At 50.5% G+C, this 22,256-nt stretch overlaps 1 protein-coding gene and 1 pseudogene across 2 annotated transcripts; one reads left to right on the top strand and one right to left on the bottom strand.

The window, feature by feature from the left end:
- The first annotated feature begins 704 nt into the window (after nt 1-704).
- On the top strand, nt 705-1,654 carry LOC310920754 (olfactory receptor 14A16-like; annotated as a pseudogene). The gene has a single exon. The product of its transcript is annotated as an olfactory receptor 14A16-like (transcript).
- Nucleotides 1,655-20,838: 19,184 nt separating this feature from the next.
- LOC310920597 (olfactory receptor 14I1-like) lies at nt 20,839-21,771 on the bottom strand (the record flags this gene model as incomplete). Its single annotated transcript, XM_083880653.1, has 2 exons — nt 20,839-21,117; nt 21,478-21,771. 2 exons carry the CDS (start codon nt 21,769-21,771, stop codon nt 20,839-20,841), a joined length of 573 nt encoding a protein of 190 aa, XP_083736779.1.
- Between the last annotated feature and the right edge of the window lie 485 nt (nt 21,772-22,256).

Below are 22,256 nucleotides of genomic sequence, written 5' to 3'. Positions count from 1 at the left end.
AGGCCCAGCCCTTGGGCTCCTCCTGTGCAGGCTGAGCACAGCAATGGGGTGTCCCAGCTCCCTCTGTCCCGGGGAGCTCTGGGCAGGGCAGGCTGGCAGGCTGGGAATGAGCTGACTGTCCCTGAATTTGGGAAAGGCAGGAGGCACTTTGTGTGCCAGGGATCCCTCTGCTCTCAGCAGTGTCTCCTGGCTTTCCAGGGTAACACAGGAGGGGAGCTCAGACAGGTGCAAGTCCAGGGCAGCTGGGAACAGGAGAGAGGGACAGAGCAGCTCCCCTCAGTCTGCGCTAAGACTGCGACAATCCTCCTGCTTCACTGGACTCTCTGTTCTCCCCAGGTGCAGCAGAACCTCTCATTCTGCCTCCTGCAATTCCCATCCCTTTGCCCTGGCAGCTCCTGTGCCTTAGGAGGAGGTTCTTTATCCAAGTTCAAACACCAGGAATGGCCCCTTCTCTCACTGTTCCCCTGCACAGACTGGGGCTCAGGGCTGACTCCCAGGTGTCCTGCAGGTCAAGGTCAGGCTTCTCCCTGAGCACTGGCCAGCAGCAATCAGGACTCCAGTAACCAAATTTAAGGAAGTTCTCCTACATGTAGAAAAGGGGGTAGTGTTTCGTGGCAAGGAATGGTCTATGAGAAAGGGCTTTGACTTTTCTGTGAGAAATCTCCCCTCAAATGTCACTGTCTTTCCTCCTTTTGCAGGTTGGGATGCCTAGACACAGCAAATGTCCAACAGCAGCTCCATCAGCCACTTCCTCCTGCTGGCATTGGCAGACACACGGCAGCTGCAGCTCCTGCACTTCTGCCTCTTCCTGGGCATCTCCCTGGCTGCCCTCCTGGGCAACGGCCTCGTCATCAGCGCCGTGGCCTGCGGCCACCACCTGCACAGCCCCATGTTCTTCTTCCTGCTCCACCTGGCCCTCACCGACCTGGGCTCCATCCTCACCACTGTCCCAAAAGCCATGCACAATTCCCTCTGGGACACCAGGACCATCTCCTACTCAGGGTGTGCTGTACAGCTATTTATGCTTGTCTTTTTCATTTCAGCACAATTTTCCCTGCTGACCATCATGTGCTACGACCGCTACGTGTCCATCTGCAAACCCCTGCACTACGGGACCCTCCTGGGCGGCAGAGCTTGTGCCCACATGGCAGCAGCTGCCTGGGCCAGTGGCTTTCTCACTGCTCTTCTGCTCACAGCCAATACATTTTCCCTGCCTCTGTGCCATGGCAATGCCCTGGGCCAGTTCTTCTGTGAAATTCCACAGATCCTCAAGCTCACCTGCTCCCAATCCTACCTCAGGGAATTTGGGCTCGTTGTGCTAAGTGCTTTTCTATATTTTGGCTGTTTTGTGTTCATTGTTTTCTCGTATGTGCAGATCTTCAGGGCTGTGCTGAGGATCCCCTCTGAGCAGGGAAGGCACAAAGCCTTTTCCACCTGCCTCCCTCACCTGGCCGTGGTCTCCCTCTTTGTCAGCACTGGCACATTTGCCTACCTGAAGCCCCCCTCCATCTCCTCCCCATCCCTGGACCTGGCAGTGTCAATTCTGTACTCGGTAGTGCCTCCAGCCCTGAACCCCCTGATCTACAGCCTGAGGAACCAGGAGCTCAAGGCTGAAATGTCAACACTGATGTCTGGAAAAATTCAGAAACATTAATCTGCTGCCAATTTCTGCCAATCACTTGTATTAAAAGTCACCTTCGATTTTTCATGTTGCTTTGCTTGTGACATTTTATTCCCTTTTTTTTTTTTAATACTGTCTACAAAGAAAGGTCATTATGCCCTTTCTCATTTTGTTCCTTTCCATCTTGACTGTGGCCTCCAGACTGTTTCAATAAAGGGCTGTGATCTTGGTGGCTTTAAATTAACAGAAGGATCTCTGAACAAAATTTTCAACTTAGATCCCCTTTTTCTTCTCTCCTTTTAGGCTGCAGCAGCAATGTCTGTGTGCAGAGCTGGGGGCAGATCAGGGCTGGCACAGCAGCTGTGCCCAGCACCAGCAGCCCTTGGTGTTGCCAGTGCTGCTCCCGTGGCCCTGCCCCGCTGCCCTCCTGGCCCTGGTGTTGCTGTAGGGCCTGAGGGCTCTCGGGGCCGGGCACAGGGCTGGGGGTGGCAGTGCCGGGGCTGCAGCAGGGACAGGCCATGGGCACTGCTGGGGCAGCGCTGACGCCTCAGGGCAGGGCCTGGGGGCTCCAGGCTCCTTGCCCAGGCTCTCTCCAGAACACGCCCAGGCCAATGCTCAGCACAGAAAAGCCCCGTGAGCAGCCCCAGGGTGGCTGTGGGCAGGCTGGGGACAAACAGCATGGCTGGGGCTCTGCAAGGGCCCTGGGGGAGATGGGAAGGAGCAGCAGAGCAGGGGCTGATCCCTCCCCACTGCACTGGACACCCCAGGGCAGCGTCCCAGAGCATCCTCATGCACCTGCCAACAACATTCCCCCTCTGCAGCCCTGGCCTCTCCCCCAGCTCACACAGGTGCAGGAACCTTGCAGGCACAGACATGGCAGCACTGGCTCAGGAGCCCCTGTTTGCAGTGCCCAGAGCAGGCCTGAGCACCCCCATGGTGTTGGTGAGAGGAGATGAACCTGAGGGAGCACAAATGCCATCAGCCCCTGGGGCCAGGAAGGGCTATGGGATGGGAGGGTGTTGGGGATTAGGTTTGCTCCTTTTTTACTTTAAAGAATTTTTTCCCCATAAGTTACCAAGGTGACTAATTGTTGGATATTTAGAGTCTTGACCAAAAACAAAGAGATGGCCAAAAGCTCGGTTGGACAGGTTGTTTTCTTATCTGCTGTAACTCAAGAAGGGAGGTGGTAACTGCCTTCCCTGATAACAAGCCCGCTGTTAAAAGCCGGTTGGGGTATTATCTCTTATCTCTGCTCAGTCTTTTACTATCCCCATGGGAATATCTTCTGTTAACACACCATTAAACTCAGGCATGGTATGACACATTTCATCATCCTATTGTGAGATGCTCTACCAGAGAGCAGAAGACAAACCATTTCTACCGAGATAAAAAGGAGCCACAAGTGTCACCATGCACTGCGGTGTTCCCATGAGACTGCCAAAGGAAGACCAGACCCACTTCAGGACCCCTGGCTCCACAGGACCATCATCTCTGCTTCCAACAGGACACATCTGCCTCTCCAGGAGGGCTGACTTTGGACTGTTTCCAACACCCTGACCAACAGGGTGTGAGGTTGTTTTTTTGACTCTGTCAGGGTTTTCTGGGATTACTTGTTTGTTTGTTTGCTTATTCTTTTGTACCATAACATTTGTGTTTTTTTTTTTAATATCCCTAGTAAAGAACTGCTATATATACACCCCTAAAATCTTTGCCTGACAGCCTTTTAATTGCAAATTTATAATGATTTGAAAAAAGGGGAGGGGCTTACATTCCAAGGGAGACTCCAATCTTCCTTGGCAGATACCTGTCTATTCAAACCAAGATAGATTTTGGTGCCCAACATGGGGCCCGAGGGCAATGAAATGAAAAAGGAATAGCAGTTCTTAGGTGACCTAAGTTCCTGTGCATAGAAGTCTTGTTGGACAGCATTATGTGGTCGAGCTTTCCCTGCTTTGGGTAGCACGTGGCTGTGGCTGTATTTCTGCCATTTGCAGGCCCTTATCTAAACATGGGCCCTATAACTAAGGCTACTGTGGCTGTCATCCAGTTTATTTTATGGGTAATAAAGTGAGAAAATTAGGATTTTTAATTTCCTCTGGAAGGCAGGCACCTGGATTCAGGGCTATCATACACTAATTGTGTGGTTTTGGGGTTACTTTACAAAGGTACTTTCTGTGAGGGAAGGACAGCAGGGGAAGTTTTCTCCCAATCCTTCACTCAGCCCTTTGAGTCTACCTCACCAGTTTTTGAAGGGTTTAAATCTTCTCTGAATGCTAATTATTTCGTACAGTGGCTGGTGTTGCTAATAAGCCTATTCTATTTAGAATTCAGAGATAAGGGAAGATTGACCTGGATAACCAGCTGATACCTACCCCAGAGAATAGGGATTCAACCCCAGAGCCTGACCCTGTCCCACAGCCTGCCTCAGAAAGGACTCACCTGGACTGGGTTGAGGTTCTGGTAAAAGAGATGCACGAGATGGGGCAGATGCTGAGGGAGTACATTTGCCCAGCTCATGGGAAACTCTCCCCCTGCCCTGAAAAGGCAGAGTCTGATGGTGCAGCAATGGAACCCACAGATGTTAAACCATCCAGGTTCCAGCTGAATCACAGGGGCAGCCACAGCCAGCAGCAGTCGCCCCTCTGGAAACAAGGAGGTCTGAGATGAAAGCGATGCAGTCTGCTGGTAAGGATAAGAAAGAAGGGCCTTCACAATCCACAAGAGAACCACAACTTGAGATCATCACTGAGTCCCTGTCATATGAAAGTCTACGTAATCTGCAAAAAGATGTTGTACGACGGGGATGTGAGGCTTATACAGCCTGGCTACTTTGGGTCTGGGACCTTATGGGTACAGGCGTACAACAGGATGGTAGTGAGGCAAGGAATTTGGGAGCCTTGACCCAGGACTCAGGTATAAATCACATATTTTTAAGGGACCAAGGGCCCCTTTCCCTTTGGGAACAACTTTTAACAAGTTTGAGAGAGAGATCTGTCCACAAAGACAGAACACAGGAGCACAACAGTAGACTGCACTGGAAAACCCTTGAAGAAGGGATCCAACAGCTGAGGGAAGTGGCACTATTGGAAGTACTTTTGCAGAGGACTGGACAGCATGATAATGACCCCAACAAGGTGAGAAGCACAGGGCACATGTTGTGGAATCTGGCAACTCATGGGCCATCTCAATACGCAACATTCCTCACAACAATTAATGCTGAGGACAGCCAAGAAACAGTGGGTTCTGTCGCCAAGTATGATCAGTGGCCCAATGCAGGCTCATGTCTGCTGTGGTGAAGGAACTCAAAGAGGAGATGAGGGAGATGAGGGAGGAGATGAGGAGAAATGGTTCCCACGTAGCACCGGTGCAAGTCACAGGCCCCAGAGTCAGAGCCCAATGCTCCCCAGCTAGAGAAAGAGGGTACACCCCATGAGCTGACCTGTGGTTTTATCTACACGACCGTGGGAAGGACATGGGAGTGTGACATGGGAAACCCACATCTGTCCTGGCAGCACGAGTACTTGAGCTTAAGGAGAGAAGCACTCACCGAGGGGGATCCACAAAAATGAAGGTAGCCTCAGACTCCCATGACCAAGCTACCAGGTATTACGGAGGTGGGGATGCTCTGTCGGACCCCCTTGAAGGAACCTCTACCATGTATATCCAGGAAGAGAATGATAACCAGTGCTAGAGGGGCCCTGCCTCTAGCCAGGAAGAGGCACGAGAAAAATCGGATTTTTTGGACAGTGTGGATTCGATGGCCTGGCACATCAGAACCACAGAAATATGAAGCTTTGGTCGACACTGGGTCTCAGTGTACTCTAATGCCATTGGAACATGTTGGGGCAGAACCAATTTCCATGGCTGGGGTGACAGAGGGATCACAGGAATTGACTCTGTTGGAAGCCAAGGTGAGCCTGACCAGAAACATCCAATTGTGACCGGCCCGGAGGCCCGGAGGCCCCATGAATTTTGGGCATAGACTTCCTCAGGAATGGCTATTATAAAGACCCTAAAGGACTCAAATGGGCTTTTGGGATAGCTGCTGTAGAAGCAGAGGGAATTAAGAAATTGAACACCTTGTCTGGACTATTGGAGAACCCATCTGCAGTAGGACTCTTGAAGGTAGAAGTGCAACAAGTACTTGTTGCAATCTCAACGGTGTACCGCCGGCAGTATCGGAGAAATGGAGATGCCGTGATCCCCATCCACAAGATGATCCGAGAGCTGGAGAGCCAAGGGGTGGTCAGCAAAACTCACTCACCCTTCAACAGCCCCATCTGGCCTGTACACAAGTCTGACGGAGAATGGAGACTGACTGTGGACTACCGTGCATTGAATGAAGTGACTCCACCGCTGAGTGCTGCTGTGCCAAACATGCTGGAACTCCAGTATGAGCTGGAGTCCAAAGCAGCGAGGTGGTCTGCCACTACTGACATGGCCAGTGCATTTTTCTCCATTCCTCTGGCTGCAGATTGCACGCCTGTTTGCTTTCACCTGGAGGGGCGTGCAGTACACCTGGAACCGACTGCCCCAGAGGTGGAAATACAGCCCCACCATCTGCCACGGACTGATCCAGGCTGCACTGGAAAAGGGTAAGGCTCCAGAACATCTACAATACATTGATGACATCATTGTGTGTGGGAAGACTGCAGCTGAAGTGTTTGAGAAAGGAAAGAAGATCATCCAGATTCTCCTGGAAGCCAGTTTTGCCATCAAGAAGAGCAAAGTCAAGGGACCTGCCCAAGAAAATCCAGTTCCTAGGAGTAAAGTGGCAGGATGGACGGCGTCAGATTCCCACTGAGGTCATCAACAAGATCACTGTGATGTCCCCACCGACCAGCAAGAAGGAAACACAAGATTTCATAGGCGCCATAAGCTTCTGGAGGATGCACATTCCTGAGTACAGCCAGATTGTGAGCCTTCTCTACCTGGTTACCCGCAAGAAGAACGATTTCTGGGGCCCTGAACAGCAACAAGCCTTTGTTCAGATCAAACAAGAGATTGCTCACGCAGTAGCCCTTGGCCCAGTCAGGACGGGACCAGATGTGAAGAATGTGCTTTACTCTGCAGCCGGGAACAACGGTCTGTCCTGGAGCCTGTGGCAGAAGGTGCCTGGGGAGACTCGAGGCCGACCATTGGGATTCTGGAGCCGAAGTTACAGAGGCTCCGAAGCCAACTACACTCCCACAGAGAAGGAGATCTTGGCTGCCTATGAAGGAGTTCAAGCTGCCTCAGAGGTGATTGGCACAGAAGCACAACTCCTCCTGACACTCTGACTACCAGTGCTGGGGTGGATGTTTAAAGGAAAGGTCCCCTCTACCCACCACGCCACCGATGCCACATGGAGCAAGTGGATTGCTCTCCTCACACAGCGCGCCCATATTGGAAACCCAAGTCGCCCTGGGATTTTGGAAGTAATCACTAACTGGCCAGAAGGTGAAAACTTAGGTCTCACAGATGAAGAGGAGCAGGAACAAGTGACAAGGGCTAAAGAAGCTGCTCCATACAACCAATTGCCAGCAGAAGAAACACACTACGCTCTTTTTACTGATGGTTCCTGTCGCATCGTAGGGATCAACCGGAAGTGGAAAGCAGCCATACGGAGCCCCACACGACAGGTCGCAGAAGCCACTGAAGGAGAAGGTGGGTCAAGCCAACTTGCTGAACTCAAAGCTGTTAAATTGGCCTTGGACATTGCTGAAAGAGAGAAGTGGCCAAAGCTCTACCTCTACACTGACTCGTGGATGGTGGCCAGTGCTCTGTGGGGTTGGCTGGAAAGGTGGAAAAAAGCCAACTGGCAGTGTAGGGGAAAACCAATCTGGGCTGCTGATGAATGGAAAGACATTGCCACTCGAGTAAAGAAGCTACCTGTAAAAGTCCGCCATGTAGATGCCCATGTCCCCAAGAGTTGGGCTAATGAGGAGCACCGGAACAACAAACAGGTAGATCAAGCTGCGAAGACAGAGGTGTCAAAGATAGATTGGAAAAACAAGAGAGAGCTGTTCCTAGCTCAATGGGCCCGTGATGCCTCAGGTCATCAGGGCAGAGATGCCACCTATAAGTGGGCACGAGACCGAGAGGTGGATTTAACCATGGACAGTATTTCCCAGATTATCCATGACTGTGACACATGTGCTGCAATCAAGCAGGCCAAGCGGATGAAGCCCCTGTGGTATGGTGGGCAGTGGTCCAAATATAAGTATGGGGAAGCCTGGCAGATTGATTACATCACCCTTCCCCAAACCCACCAAGGAAAGCGCTACGTGCTGACCATGGTGGAAGCCACCACTGGATGGCTGGAAACCTACCCTGTGCCTCATGCCACTGCCCAGAACACCATCCTGGGCCTGGAAAAACAGGTCCTGTGGAGACACGGCACCCCTGAGAGAATTGAGTCAGACAATGAGACCCATTTCAAAAACAGCCTTATAAACACCTGGGCCAGAGAACATGGTATTGAATGGATATATCACATTCCTTATCACGCACCAGCTGCTGGAAAAGTTGAACGGTGCAATGGACTACTAAAGACTGCCCTGAAGGCACTTGGCGGGGGGACCTTCAAGAATTGGGAAATGAACTTAGCCAAAGCTACCTGGATGGTCAACATCCGAGGGTCTATTAATCGAGGTGGTCCTGCCCAGTCTGAACCCTTGCACACAGTGGATGGAGATAAAGTCCCTGCAGTACATATGAAAGGCATTTTAGGGAAGACTGTTTGGATTAATCCCGCCTCAGAAAAAGGCAGACCCATCCGTGGGATTGTCTTTGCTCAAGGACCTGGTCACACTTGGTGAGTAATGCAGAAAGATGGGGAAACCCGTTGTATACCACAGGGAGACGTAATTTTAAATGAGAACAGTGTGTAACGTTTTATTCTCTATGTGTATGCATATCTTTGTAAGAATGTATTAATTTGGATATGATGTAGATGGTAATAGAATAAGGGGTGGATTATGTCCTGGGTTGTAGTGTAGGATGTACACAACGTATTTATTCTATCACCATCTTCATGACCTGTTAAAACCAAGTGGGGCACTACTCTAGTGTTGGGCTGTCTCCTGCTAATGGCCCAATGACTTGCCCATGACTCACAGGTAACTCCTTCCAGGAGTTATCTCTGTTTAATGGGCCATCAAGGACCCACTTCACAACTCATCATCCCATTGTGAGATGCTCTGCCCAAGGGGAGGAGCCAAGCATTCTCGCCTGGATATAAGCTTATAAGCTGGTATTTGGAACAGTGCAAGCAGCCCTTACCCACTGGATTCTCAGAGGACCAGAGCTACCAGACCTTACTACAGGATCACTGCTTCAGGAAGAGCACTTCACCTGGACTGCTTCCACCATCCTGCTCAGGTTGTATTCTGACTCTGTCAGTGGTCCTTTGTGTTATTGAATATATTTTATTTTATTTTTACCTTTTTACCTTTCTTCTTATTAAATTGTATTTCTGACTTGGAGCCTCTCACTCGTTTTGCTTTCAAACCACAACAGAGGGTTGGACTGGGACAACACAGATCCGACCACTGTGGTTAATTCTATGTTGTCCCTCTATTTAATCTAAAATGGCAGGTTATATATTCTTCTCGATAGTTTACAAATCCAGACACATTTCCATTGGCACACAGCACAGAGAAAGTGTAAATAGATATTGTTTCACTTGTTTCTTAAGGTGGCTAGAGGATTCACACTAATAACTATATCTATTAACACCTGGAAAACCCACTATCTCCCATTAACACCTTAACATCTAATTTTTAGCTGAGCCACAGAGTTCACGGTTGGCCTTGGTGTGGGGCCCAGGATGGGTAGTTCAAACCTAATTCCAAAAGACCTACATACAACACTGTACTATGAGAATAATATCTGATTTCAGTGGCTTCAATAACTTCAATTCCTTTTTACCCTGACTTGAGCTTAAACGTCAATAAACTTTAACTTCAATTCAAACTCTGACCTATTTTTGCTCAAGCTTTGACTTAAGGCTCCCTGCGTGGATTTCTTTTGCACTCCCTCTTTGAAGTCCCATCTCTCATTCTTACAGCACCCACCCAGTCTAAGGCTCAGCTCTGGCCAAGCTGTGGCTTTGTCTGGTGGCAGAAGTGTGCCATCAAGCCCTGCCAATCTAGGTCTTACTTCTGGCCAGGCTATGGCCCTGACTGGCAGGAAAGCATCAGACCCAGGGGTTTCTGTGCTCAAAATGAGAGCAAGTCACTTGGACTAACTAATTTGGCTTTAGAGAAGCTGAACCCTTTTTCTTGTGAGATAAATATGAACAGCTTCATTTAGAAGAGGCTCTTCAAGTCCTCTGTTACCCTACACCTTTAGAGGGGCAACACGTTGTGAGGTGGGAGCAGACCCTCACAGAGGACAGCATGCAGCAGCTTGGTGAATCATGGAATGCTCCTTTATTATCTGACTCCAATAGGCTTATATACATTTTGTACAGAGGGCCAAGATTGGCCCAAAGAGGTTACAACCTCTTGACTCCATTGGTCAATATGACCATCAGTCAAGTTCTCTCTCAGAGAACAAGAATGCAAATCATACAGATAATTTCTAAGAATACAATATTGTTTACATGAAGCAGCGTGAGAAGCTGCTGCAAAGACTTAAACACTTGAAAGCAAGAAATGCAGGGACGACATCTCACCCTTTTTACCTTAAAAAAAGAAAAAAGGAAAAAAGAAAATGAACTTCAGTTCAATTTCTGTTCCCATGGGAGGACCAATGGTTCCTCCTCTGTTGACCTTCATTTGGTCACGGTTTCTTGCTTTTCACATTGCAGGGTTAGTGAAATTCTGTGGCACCTGTAAGGTGCTCCATGGCACGCAAAGCCTTTGCCAATTGAATTTGCGGGGTTTCACCCTGCGTTCCCCGTTTTTGTTTTTGAAGAACCAGGCTTCTGTGGCACAACAAAAGGTTCTTCAGCAAATGGAACAAACAACATTGCTGACTCCCTTTAAATTGAACAACCCATCTGTGTGCCATGTCGACCACAGAAGTTGAATCCGTGACTAAATGAAAAAGTTTCTGGGAAAACTGTGGAAATGCCATGACAGCAGCCCCAAACAGCCAAATGCGCTGCCCATCCTCAGGGGCTTCCAAAACTTGCCCTCAAAATCATCCTTCCAAAGAACACTGGCCTACTTCATCTTCCCAAATCATCTGTAAAGACAGTGGGCCCTTGCACTAAATTTCTGAATAGTTTTGGGCCGCAAAAAGAAATCCAAAGGATTCTTGCCACTCGCAACAGCTCATGGCTCCAGAGCATTTGGCAGAAAAACACTGCTTGCAAAGCTCCAATCAAATTCCTCCCATAATACTGAGAGTATGAATTTTACAAAAATCTGCACCCATCAAATTCACAAGCATTGTTGCCTGCATTATCAATCGAGCAATGAGCTCATACAAAAATGATTGATTGCCATTTTTGCGGCTGAAATCGAGCAATTATTAGCTCAAACAAAAAAATTGATTGTTTGTTTGTTTTTTCAAACAATATTTTGCCGCCTTGTGGCAGATGGGGCAAAAATGACCCATTCCAGAATGTGCAAGGAATTGGACATTCATCATCAGCCAGTGATACCTGCAGGATACAAATGAATCACAGAAAACAATCATTCAGATTCAGAACTGAGGATTGGCTTTTTTGGAGGTGTTATAAAAACCCTCCAGTCCCCAGAGTTCTGTTTCGATGCAGAACACAGGATCATCCCAGGACTGGTTGAAATTTCCAGATGATCCTGGTCCATCAGCTCCCAAACAAGTCACAAAGGGCGATGAATGGATCTTGAAAGACAGTCCATTCCAGCTGCTAAACAGCAAAGGAAAAAATCGCAATGTCTGTTCCAAATTGTTCCAGGACAGTCTTTGATCAGAGCAACAGTCCAATGAAATCCAGGCAGCTCAATACTTCAGAGCAACTGCCTTCTCACCACCGACTCTTTGTCCTGTGAACAGAAAACTCAAACACAAATTAAACAATTTTGGTCCCTTCAGGGACACTGACAGGGAGAGGTGGGTATGGGATTGGACTTTCCCCACAAAACTCCATCGGCTGTGGGGAGTGGGAAGACTCTTCTGTCCGAGCACGCTTCCTCTTTGCACCCCACTGCCCTTTTGACAGAGGTTGGCCTTTCACATGGCTTGCCTGGCAAACATCTGACATGTGATTTGGCCGTCCACACCTTCCACAAAGAAACAAGGGAGTGATTCCTCTTTTTTGCACTCTCTTTCTTTGTTTCTTGTTGGCCTTAGCATTAGATGAGGCATCATGTACCTCTGATTCCCGTCTCGTGTGTTTCACAGAGACAGGGGTGAGAGCTTGTCTCACTGCACCTGCAGAGATGGGGAATCCATCCCTGCCCTGCAGGGGGCGCCGTGCTGACCCACGGCTGCTCACAGCAGCAGCCTCGGCTGGGACATCACCCGAGACTGGGGGAGATCCGGGACCCCGAGACCCCTTGTAGCGGGGAAACACCTGCTTGTGGCCGCGCTGTCCCTTTAAAACTGACAGATCGGCCGCAGCTGCCTCCGCCACGCTGCTCATGCTCAGCGCGGGGGGGGAAAGCAGCACTGGGAGAGGCATGTCCCACTTGCCAAGCGCTGCCACCACGGGCGCGGGGGGAGTGCCCCGATCGGCAGGGAGGGGCGTGTCCCTCGGCACCGCTTTTGGACCGGCAGCCGCTGCCCGCCCCGCGCAGCGCGGGGCTGGCACGGGAGGAGATCGCAGCGCTGCAGGAGGCGTGTCCTGCCTGCCATTCACAGCTGCGGCTGTGGCTCCAATGCCGGACGGCTTCGCAGCCGCTCGGCGCGGGGCTGGCCCACCCTTTCTCAGGGGCGGCGCCAGCCCCTGCGGGGGCTGGGCAGGCTGCATTGCCCGCCCCGGGCCGGCCCTGCCGCTTCTGACCGGCGGCACCGGCCGCTGCGGGGGGGTTTTCCCCCGCCCCGGGGCCGTGCGGGGTGGCCCTGGGCTGGCCCCTTCACTCCTTGGGGCCGCCTCGTCCCGTGGGGGCTGGGCAGGCTGCATTGCCCGCCCCGGGCTGGGCCCGCTGCTTTTCGGGGCCATCCCGCCCCACGCAGGCTGGGCAGGGCCCCACCCCCGCTCCGGCGGGGCACTTGGCTTGTCGCCAAACTGCGGGGACCTGTGTGTGCCCTGCAAGTCCCCGCCGCGGGGGGGAACGGCCGCCCTGCCTGGCCTCCCGGGACGGCGCGATCCCGCGCTGCCCCGCCGCACGGAACATTCCACCGATGCCCCACAGTGCGGACAATCCACAAAAAACACCCTGCCCGCCCGATCCAAGAGTGCTCCCGGCGCTTCCAAGGCCGGGAAAACATGGGGGGGGAGGGAAGTTGAGGAGGCAATCTTTGGCCTCCGCCGCCATTTTCTCGGCACGGGGCTGGGAGGGGGGGCCGATCCCGAGGGGCTTTCAGAGGCCCCGAGGTTTTCCACACTCCAGCGCCGATAAGGCGTGGGTGGGAAAGGGGTCTGCTCTGCAGAAGACCCCGTGCCCGCCTCAGCAGCTGTGCTGAGAGCAGGCAGGCTTCCCGCCATGCTGCTGCGAGGAAGGGGGGTCGGCTGTCCTGCCCGTCTCCGCGGAGCTGGGACAGGAGGAATGATTCCACCATCTTCCCTGGAACCCAGCCTGATGGGGCTGGAGCTGTCCTCAGAGCTGGAAGGCTGCAATTTAGGCAGCACTTTCTCCAGCCTGCTCCAGGTGGCTATCAGTTTCAAAAGCTTCAGACTGCAATCTGCAAAGAAAACCTGGAGCAGATAGTCACCCAAAGACTTCCACTCTGCTGTAGAAAAAACTTTTTCAAGGCTGCAAAAAACCCCATGAGTTCTAGCATAATAGAACAATTTCTGGAGAGCATCTCCAGGAAAGGAGACTTCTTCTCTCCGCAGGACCTCAAGGCAAAGGTCCAACATGAGGGTTTCCTCATCTGAGGAGGGTTTAGAGATCATTATCGCTTACCACAATTGCCTCAGGCAGAGCAGCTCAGTCTCTCACTGGGCAGACAGGTCCACTGACGTGCAGTTCTCTTGCAGTCAGAGGTCACCAGTGTGACCTGTTCTCCCACGTCAGGAGTCCGTTCAGACACGGACAGTGTCCAGATGTGCCGTTCAGACACAAAGGGTCAGCAGATGTGACCCAGCTGCAGTCCAGACACGGAGGGGTCACCAGATGCACTGGAGACCCTCTTCTCACACGTCCGGGGTCACCAGATGCACTGGAGACCCTCTTCTCACACGTCCGGGGTCACCAGATGTTACCTTTAGAGGCAGGGACGTTGTGACGTGGGAGTGGAGCCTCACAGAGGACAGCATGCAGCAGCTTGGTGAATCATGGAAAGCTCTTTATTATATGACTCCAAAGGCTTATATACATTTTGTACAGAGGGCCAAGATTGGCCCAAGGAGGTTACAACCTCCTGACTCCATTGGTCACTATGACCATCAGTCAAGTTCTCTCTCAGAGAACAAGAATGCAAAACATAGAGATAAATTCTAAGAATACATATTGTTTACATGAAGAAGCGTGAGAAGCTGCTGCAAAGACTCAAACACTTGAAACCAAGAAATGCAGGGACGACATTTTGCCAATGAGAAATGTAACTTTTCCACGCTTCCCTTGCACATTCTTGTTTTCCAATTAAACAAGTGTGAAATGGATTGGAAGGCATGGCAAGTGATAAACACAAACTATCCTGACCAGATTGATTAACCCAAGTGACCCACATGTTTTGCCTTTTGTCTATTTTTGGTAGCTCTGCGAGCCCAGCGGCGACAACACATATCCTAGTCAGCAGGATCCACCTGATGCATATGAGGTATTCCCACCCCATATTTGCAGGTTGTCTGCAATATGCGAGTAGCCTTTTGTGCCAACAGGCAACACACCTCTTTTTCTATTAAAAATACCAATTCCAGCCTATCTCTTTGACCTAAATCTTGAACAAGGTTTACTGCTTCTGGCACAGTATTGCACCCTGTATAATTTTTTATGGCTGTCTGCCAATTATAACGATGCCAATAAAAGGAGCAGTGTGGGCACCATGGCTGTGCAAGCTGCTGTTGAAAAACCCACCATTGTCTGCAACAAGCCCCACAATATATTTTTACCCAAGCACCACAGTTAGGCTTGTCACAGTGCAGACAGTTAGAACTCTTAATTAATTGTAGTCGGGTGCTTTGTAGTTTATGCAACAATGTTAGTACATCAGTTCTATTTTCTACTATTAGAGGATTAGGCCACACTGGCTGGAGCCGAGCTATCACAGGTTGAAGGATCAGGAGCAGGCGATGCCGTTCTCGTTCTGCTGGACTGCTGGGTGCTGTCATTCAGTGCTCGCATCCAGCGGCTGATAATCCACACAGGACCTGTGGGTGTAAGCACACTTTAGCAGGTCCAGTGTTAAGAATGCTGATCCTCCTGTAGAGTCAAAACCATAGTATCCTCTTTGTGTTTCCGAGCAATGTTCCGGAGCCAAGGTCGAAAATGGTAACAATTGAGCTATCCAGGTGCCAGCTGGAGTGAGCACTGGAGGATACAGTGTCCGTGCTAAAATACAAATCTCGCCTGTAAAATCAGCATCAATAAATCTCACAGTAATGTCCAAGCCTTTTAAAAAAGTAGAAGATCGTCCCAATAGTAAAGCAGGAACCGACTGTCCCTGATAGGTTACTGGTCCCTTTACTCCAGTGGAAATTGGCACAGGGCGATTGTCCTTAATAGATATGTTCACTGTGGCTGCTAAGTCTAGGCCGAGGCTTCCGGAGGTGGCGGGGTGCAGGTCGCTGGCTGCTGTACAGCTGCTATTTGTGTCCCAGTGCGGCAGCTGGATGGCGCGCTGGTTTTACCGTTTCCTGATTTCCTCCACAACAGTAGCACCTTTCTCGGTCTTCTCCGCCTCGCTTCGGCTGACTTGCTGTAACAGCAGCTTGGAGTGGAGCAAGAGCAGCAAAAACTTGAGCCTGACTACTCTCTGTTTCTGAAGTGTTTCACTTAGCCCTTTAATAGCCTCGACAATAAATGCCTGAGGCCCAGAGGGTACAAATGCTGCTTTCTCTAGAGCCTCTTCTACAGACCAATTAGCTCCCAAGGTGTTAACTAGGTTTTTTGTAGCCTGGTTACCATTTTGGAGTATACACTGTTTTAACATAGCTCCTTGCATATAGAGTGGCACTCTAGCTTTTTCTATTCCCTCTACTAGTCGATCTACAAATTTGCCTAATAGTTCTTCCCTACCCTGTTTTATTCTCATATATACAGGGGTTCTATGTGGATCTTTTATCCATAGCAGCTCTAGCGAGCCTCATGACTTCTCAACATTTTTCTGGTTCTAACAGAGCCTGTGCCTCTGTCTTTATCCAATTGCCTATCTCCGGCAATTCATCTAAGGTAACCCCATGTAGAGGATCCCCAGGTTGTCTCTGTGTGGCAACTGACTCCTGCGCTAGGGTTTGCCAGTGAGCTTGAAATAACAAAAGTTGGTGGGGTGTATACACAAGCTTAGAAATACCCCGACAATCTGCTGGCAACAGCAAATACGTACTCCAGATATAATCTAGCATTTGTTGAGCAGGCTCACTGTTTACTCCATATTGGTTAACAGTGGAGCGCAATGGGGAAAGTAATTTCCAATCAAGGGAAGTCAGTTGGGCAGTGACACCTCCTCCCGGTGCAGGATTATATATTACTGGGCATGCCATCGAGTTCCCTGCTTCTATCATCTGTGCATTCCTTTGTTCTACTCCTTCTTTAGCTAGTGCACTCCATGCCTCCCTCCGATTCTTGGCCACTACCTCTGTCAAATCTGATTCAACTTTCGGAATAGTTTCATCGCTCTCCCCAGTCCATGGTAATGGACATGAACCTGTCAGCTGACCCACAGCGACTGGAGGCATTGGGGGAGCCGATGGTACAGAGTCTGCAGCCACCGTGTCCCCTCTGGTGGCACCCATTTGCTCTGGAGGCACATGTACTGTTGTACATGCAGGAGGCAAGGGAAAGTCTGACTCTGATGAATACATCAGATTCTTTCCCTGGGCTGCTACTGCCTGCTGAGCTGCCCGTTTTTCTACTTGGTGGTGCAGCAGAGCATTATGTACTGCTCGCCACTGTTTCCCTAACTTCTTAGCTGTTTTATCATAATCTAAACTTGCATCCCATAGTTTATCCCCAAATTTTCGCCATTCAGAAATCTCATGTACTGAATGGGGGTTCATAAAACACCCCTTATCATACCCATATGCTAGCAAGCCTGGCAACTCCTTTTTAATATCTATACCCTGGACTTGCCATTTTTCTAGCATACAGGCAAATAAATCATATGCTGCTTGCCTCTCCATGATAGTCAGCGCTGTGCAGCTCCCAGAGGTCTTCAGCAGCACGTATCAGCTGGCCCCACCGATGTGAGCACCGGGGCGCGGAAGCTCTTCTTTCGCCGTCTGAGAGCTATTGTGTCCCTTATCCTCTAACCATTCCTCAGCTATCTCCTCCACAAAGTCCTCTGCCTGAGTCACATGATCAAGGACATCCTGTGGGGTGGGGCTGACGGATGTGCTCAGACCATGAATCAGACAGTTGTAAATGCTGAAGAGGTTTGCAACTTTGGTGGGCTTTTGAGATGGGAGGGATGGGATTTCTGGTTTTGCCTGTCCTGCCCATTTGAAAGCCTGGATTGCTGCCGCAGCCGCTTTTTTCTCAGCAGAGGCAACTTGCAAGGTACAATGCACCTTTCGCCATACAACACCAAGCTCACGGGCACTCTTTCCATCTTTCCCTCTGGAAATTGCCGAGTCCCAAAGCATTTCTCCAACCTCCCTCCATTCCGCGGTACTGAACATCAAGGATAGCTTATGTAACTTTCCTTTTTTCCTGGCCCACGGGACCAATTGCTCTAACTCACTTTCCTTCACTTTTTCTCCTCTCCTAAAGAGGATGTTTAACAAAAGCCGCACTGCTGCACTGAGATCAGCATCCATGCTTGCTCTGATCCTTCTCTCCCCACTGCGGCTCACCTTCCTCCATGAGGTGGCGATGATGCTTTTCTTAAGGGTCAGACGACCATCGCTGTGGTTCCAACCCCCCGCTCCTTTCCGCTCAGTCTGTCGGGTCTCAGTCCGCTCAGCTTACAAGCCTGGTCCGAGTCAGGTCCAAGCAAGGAGTCTTCCAGTGACGGTTCTTCCTGTATTTAAGCTAGAACCCTCGAGGATTCTTCCCATATTTAAACTAGAATCCTCAACAAAACTCATGTCTAGACGATTTCCACATTTAAGCAATCAAAACGCATTTAAGCGAAGGTTGTCCCTGGTTTTCGGGCACCACTGTCTTGCCAGGGTTACCTTAAATATAAGAAAGGGTTGGACGAAAGCAACACAGGTCCAACCACTATGGTTACCACTATGTTCTTCTTTTATTTAATTCGGAAAGATGGCTTATATACATTTCTACATGGTTTACAAATCCAATAGCTTTTTCACTGGCATACAGCAGAGGAAAGAATGCAAACACACACTATTTAGTTTACTTCTAAGGTGGCTAACACGTGCCTATTAACAACTCTATTCAGTGACCTTCAAAACTGCATTATTTTTCCCTGACACCTTAATATCTAATTCTAACTGCGCCCCAAATTTACTAAGTAATTTTAACTGTGTCACAGGCTTCAAGGCCTCAGCATGGCCTCAGATCAGGCCTCAGCTAGGGTAGTTCAAGATCTAGATATAAATCATGTCCTCCTTCCCTGAGCAATTCCGTAACAAGGACACACTTAAAATGACTACACATGATAAAATAACAACAATAAACACGGACTTGCCCCAAACTGTTTGCGAATTTGCCCCAAACCACTAGTGAGCCCTTTAAAGCTTGACAAAACTCTCTGCTGGCAACCAAATCCCACTGTAGCTCACAAGAAGACTACATGGGCTTGAGCTGAGCTGTGAGATGTCTTCCACAACTTACCAACAGCCTCCTGACCACACGTACGCCTTATAGGCATCAATTTTCAATTTTTAAACAGACCTTTTTTTCCAGAGTTCTGGCAGTCCTTGTCTGTCCCCAGTGAACAGACGGGGAGCAGAGCCCTCTCTCCAGGGAGATCCCGGGGAGTGCCCCGAGGGGTCCATGACCCAAACTGCTCTCACAGCCAAACAGAACCCAGTCCTGCTGTGGTCACCAATTGATTTGCATGAAAGTGATAAGATCACCGACAAAAGACTCTCTAACTAGTGGAAGTCAGAAAGTGGTGTGCTTTATTCGATTTTGGGTGGCATGGGTGTAGCCTCCTAAAGGCCTGCACACCAATCACAAAGCTCTACCCCTCTATTTATTTACAAAAGTCTTACACATTCATTCAATTACTCAAAATGCCTATTTATAGGCCTAATCCTAGCACTGCCTATCCCCTCATTATATTAAAATGAGCCTAAAGTCCTTTATGCCTGCCCAGTTCTTCTCTCAAATTGGGGCAGTGGACCTTGAAATGGGTCAGTGGTCTTGAAGGATGAAATCAGAGACTTCTTCCTCACAGTGACCTTTTTACTTTCAACTTGTGGGCAGGCTACATGACTTCTTGGGCACAGTTTGAGTGATCCTGCTCGGTTCCAATTAGTTTCTGTATCCAGGTGCAGTCAAGGTTTCTTCCATTATCTCAATGGCCCATCTATCTTATTTCCTTCTACAAACACAACTAAAAGGAACAAGTAATATGTTACCTATACTCTAGTTTAAGCATCTAATAATTATTAACTCTTCCACTTCATCTCTACTCTTCCAACTTAAATCCTAATCAATATAAATTGCTCCTGTCCCTTAGCTAAATTCTTAACTCTTTATAATCTTAACTCAAGGCACTGCAGGACCTTGCAGACAGTTCCTGAAGCACTTGGAGGATGATCCTGCTCCCCAAGGGACGTTCTCATGGTGCCAACTCAGGAACTGAAATGGGGAGTGGGGTCAGAGAGGAAAGAGATAACAGGAATGAGATGTTTGCAGGAGAAGGGACAAAAATGGGTAGTAGGAAGAAATCTGGACGAGGAAAGAGGAAAGAAAACAAAGGTGAAGCAAAGGAAATGCTCAGGATGGACTGGGGGTGGCTGCCAGGCAGCCCTGGCTCTGAGCAACAATGCCTGCAGTGGGACAGGAAAATCACAGCTCATGAGAACAAACTTTCTGTGTGACCTCAGAGGCCACAACAAAAGTGAGGTTTTTTTCCCTCCTGTCCCCCATCCCTTCCTGGCCCCAGGGGATGATGGCATTTGTGCTCCCTCAGGTGCATCTCCCCACACCAACACCATGGGGCTGCTCAGGCCTGCTCTGGGCAGTGCAAACAGGGGCTCCTGAGCCAGTGCTGCCCTGTCTGTGCCTGCAAGGATCCTGCACCTGTGTGAGCTGGGGGAGAGGCCAGGGCTGCAGAGGGGGGATGTTGTTGGCAGGTGCATGAGGACGCTCTGGGACGCTGCCCTGGGTTGTCCAGCGCAGTGGGGATGGATCAGCCCCTGCTCTGCTGCTCCCTCCCATCTCCTCCAGGGCCCCTTGCAGAGCCCCAGCCATGCTGTTTGTCCTTAGCCTGCCCAGGGCCACCCTGGGGCTGCTCACGGGGCTTTTCTGTGCTGAGCATTGGCCTGGGCGTGTTCTGGAGAGAGCCTGGGCAAGGAGCCTGGAGCCCCCAGGCCCCACCCTGAGGCGTCAGCGCTGCCCCAGCAGTGCCCATGGCCTGTCCCTGCTGCAGCCCCGGCACTGCCACCCCCAGCCCTGTGCCCGGCCCTGAGAGCCCTCAGGCCCTACAGCAACACCAGGGCCAGGAGGGCAGCGGGGCAGGGCCACGGGAGCAGCACTGGCAACACCAAGGGCTGCTGGTGCTGGGCACAGCTGCTGTGCCAGCCCTGATCTGCCCCCAGCTCTGCACACAGACATTGCTGCTGCAGCTGCAGAGAAGGGAACAAAAGGGGGCTCTTGAGTGAGAACTTTGCTGGGAGATCCTTTAGTTCATTTACAGCCACTGAGAGCACAGCTCCTCATTGACACAGTCTGGGTTCACAGTGAACTTGGAGGGAATCAAAATAAGAAATGGCACAAACAATGGATTTTCTTTGTTGACACTGGAAAGACTAAAATACAGGGAAAAAACCCCACAACCAAACCAAGGAAAACTGTACAAATGGCTTTTATTACAAGTATTGGCAGAAATTGGCCGCAAATTTAATGTTTCTGAAATTGTCCAGTGATCATTATCCACACTGCAGCCTTGAGCTCCTGGTTCCTCAGGCTGTAGATCAGGGGGTTCAGGGCTGGAGGCACCACCGAGTACAGAACTGACAGGGCCAGATCCAGGGATGGGGAGGAGATGGAGGGGGGCTTCAGGTAGGCAAATGCGCCAGTGCTGAGGAAGAGGGAGACCACAACCAGGTGAGGGAGGCAGGTGGAAAAGGCTTTGTGCTGTCCCTGCTCAGAGGGGATCCTCAGCACAGCCTTGAAGATCTGCACATAGGAGAAAACAATGAACACAAAACAGAAAAAATATAGAAAAGCACTTAGCACAATGAGCCCAAGTTCCCTGACATAGGATGTGGAGCAAGAGAGCTTGAGAATCTGTGGGATTTCACAGAAGAACTGGCCCAGGGCATTGCCATGGCACAGGGGCAGGGAAAATGTATTGGCTGTGTGCAGCAGGGAATAGAGAAAGGCACTGACCCAGGCAGCTGCTGCCATGTGGGCACAAGCTCTGCTGCCCAGGAGGGTCCCGTAGTGCAGGGGTTTGCAGATGGACACGTAGTGGTCGTAGCACATGATGATTAAGAGGAAAAACTCTGCTGAAAAGAAAAAGACAAGCATAAATAGCTGTGCAGCACACCCTGAGTAGGAGATGGTCCTGGTGTCCCAGAGGGAATTGTGCATCGCTTTGGGGACAGTGGTGAGGATGGAGCCCAGGTCAGTGAGGGCCAGGTGGAGCAGGAAGAAGAACATGGGGCTGTGCAGGTGGTGGCTGGAGGCCACGGCACTGATGACGAGGCCGTAGCCCAGGAGGGCAGCCAGGGAGATGCCCAGGAAGAGGCAGAAGTGCAGGAGCTGCAGCTGCCGCGTGTCTGCCAATGGCAGCAGGAGGAAGTGGCTGATGGAGCTGCTGTTGGACATTTGCTGTCTCTGGACATCCCAACCTGCAGAAGGAGAAAAGACAGTGACATTTGTGGGAATGTTTCTCCCAGAAAACTCAAAAGTCTTTCTCACAGACACTAAACACCGGCCCCCTTGTCTATGTCTAGGAGAACTTCCTTAACGTTGGTTGCTGGAGCCCTGATTGCTGCTGGCCAATGTACAGTGAGGAGCCAGAGCGTGGCCTGCAGGACACCTGGGAGTCAGCCCTGAGCCCCCAGTTAGTGCAGGGGAACAGTGAGGGCAGCGGCCAGTCCTGGTTTTTGATCTTGGATAAAAAATCTCCTCCTAAGGCACAGGATCTGCCAGGGCCAAGGGATGGGGATTGCAGGAGGCAGAATGAGAGATTCTGCTGCACCTGGGGAGAACAGAGAGTCCAGTGAGGCAGGAGGATTGTCTGAGCCTTAGTGCAGACTGAGGGGAGCTGCTCTGTCCCTGCAGCATTTTCCCAGATGCTCTGGGAACCT

The sequence above is a fragment of the Zosterops lateralis genome (assembly GCF_965231275.1).
Source record: "Zosterops lateralis genome assembly, chromosome: 31".
NCBI lineage: Eukaryota > Metazoa > Chordata > Aves > Passeriformes > Zosteropidae > Zosterops > Zosterops lateralis.
Note: the sequence above shows the minus strand (reverse complement) of the source record. Positions and strands in the feature narration are given on the sequence as shown.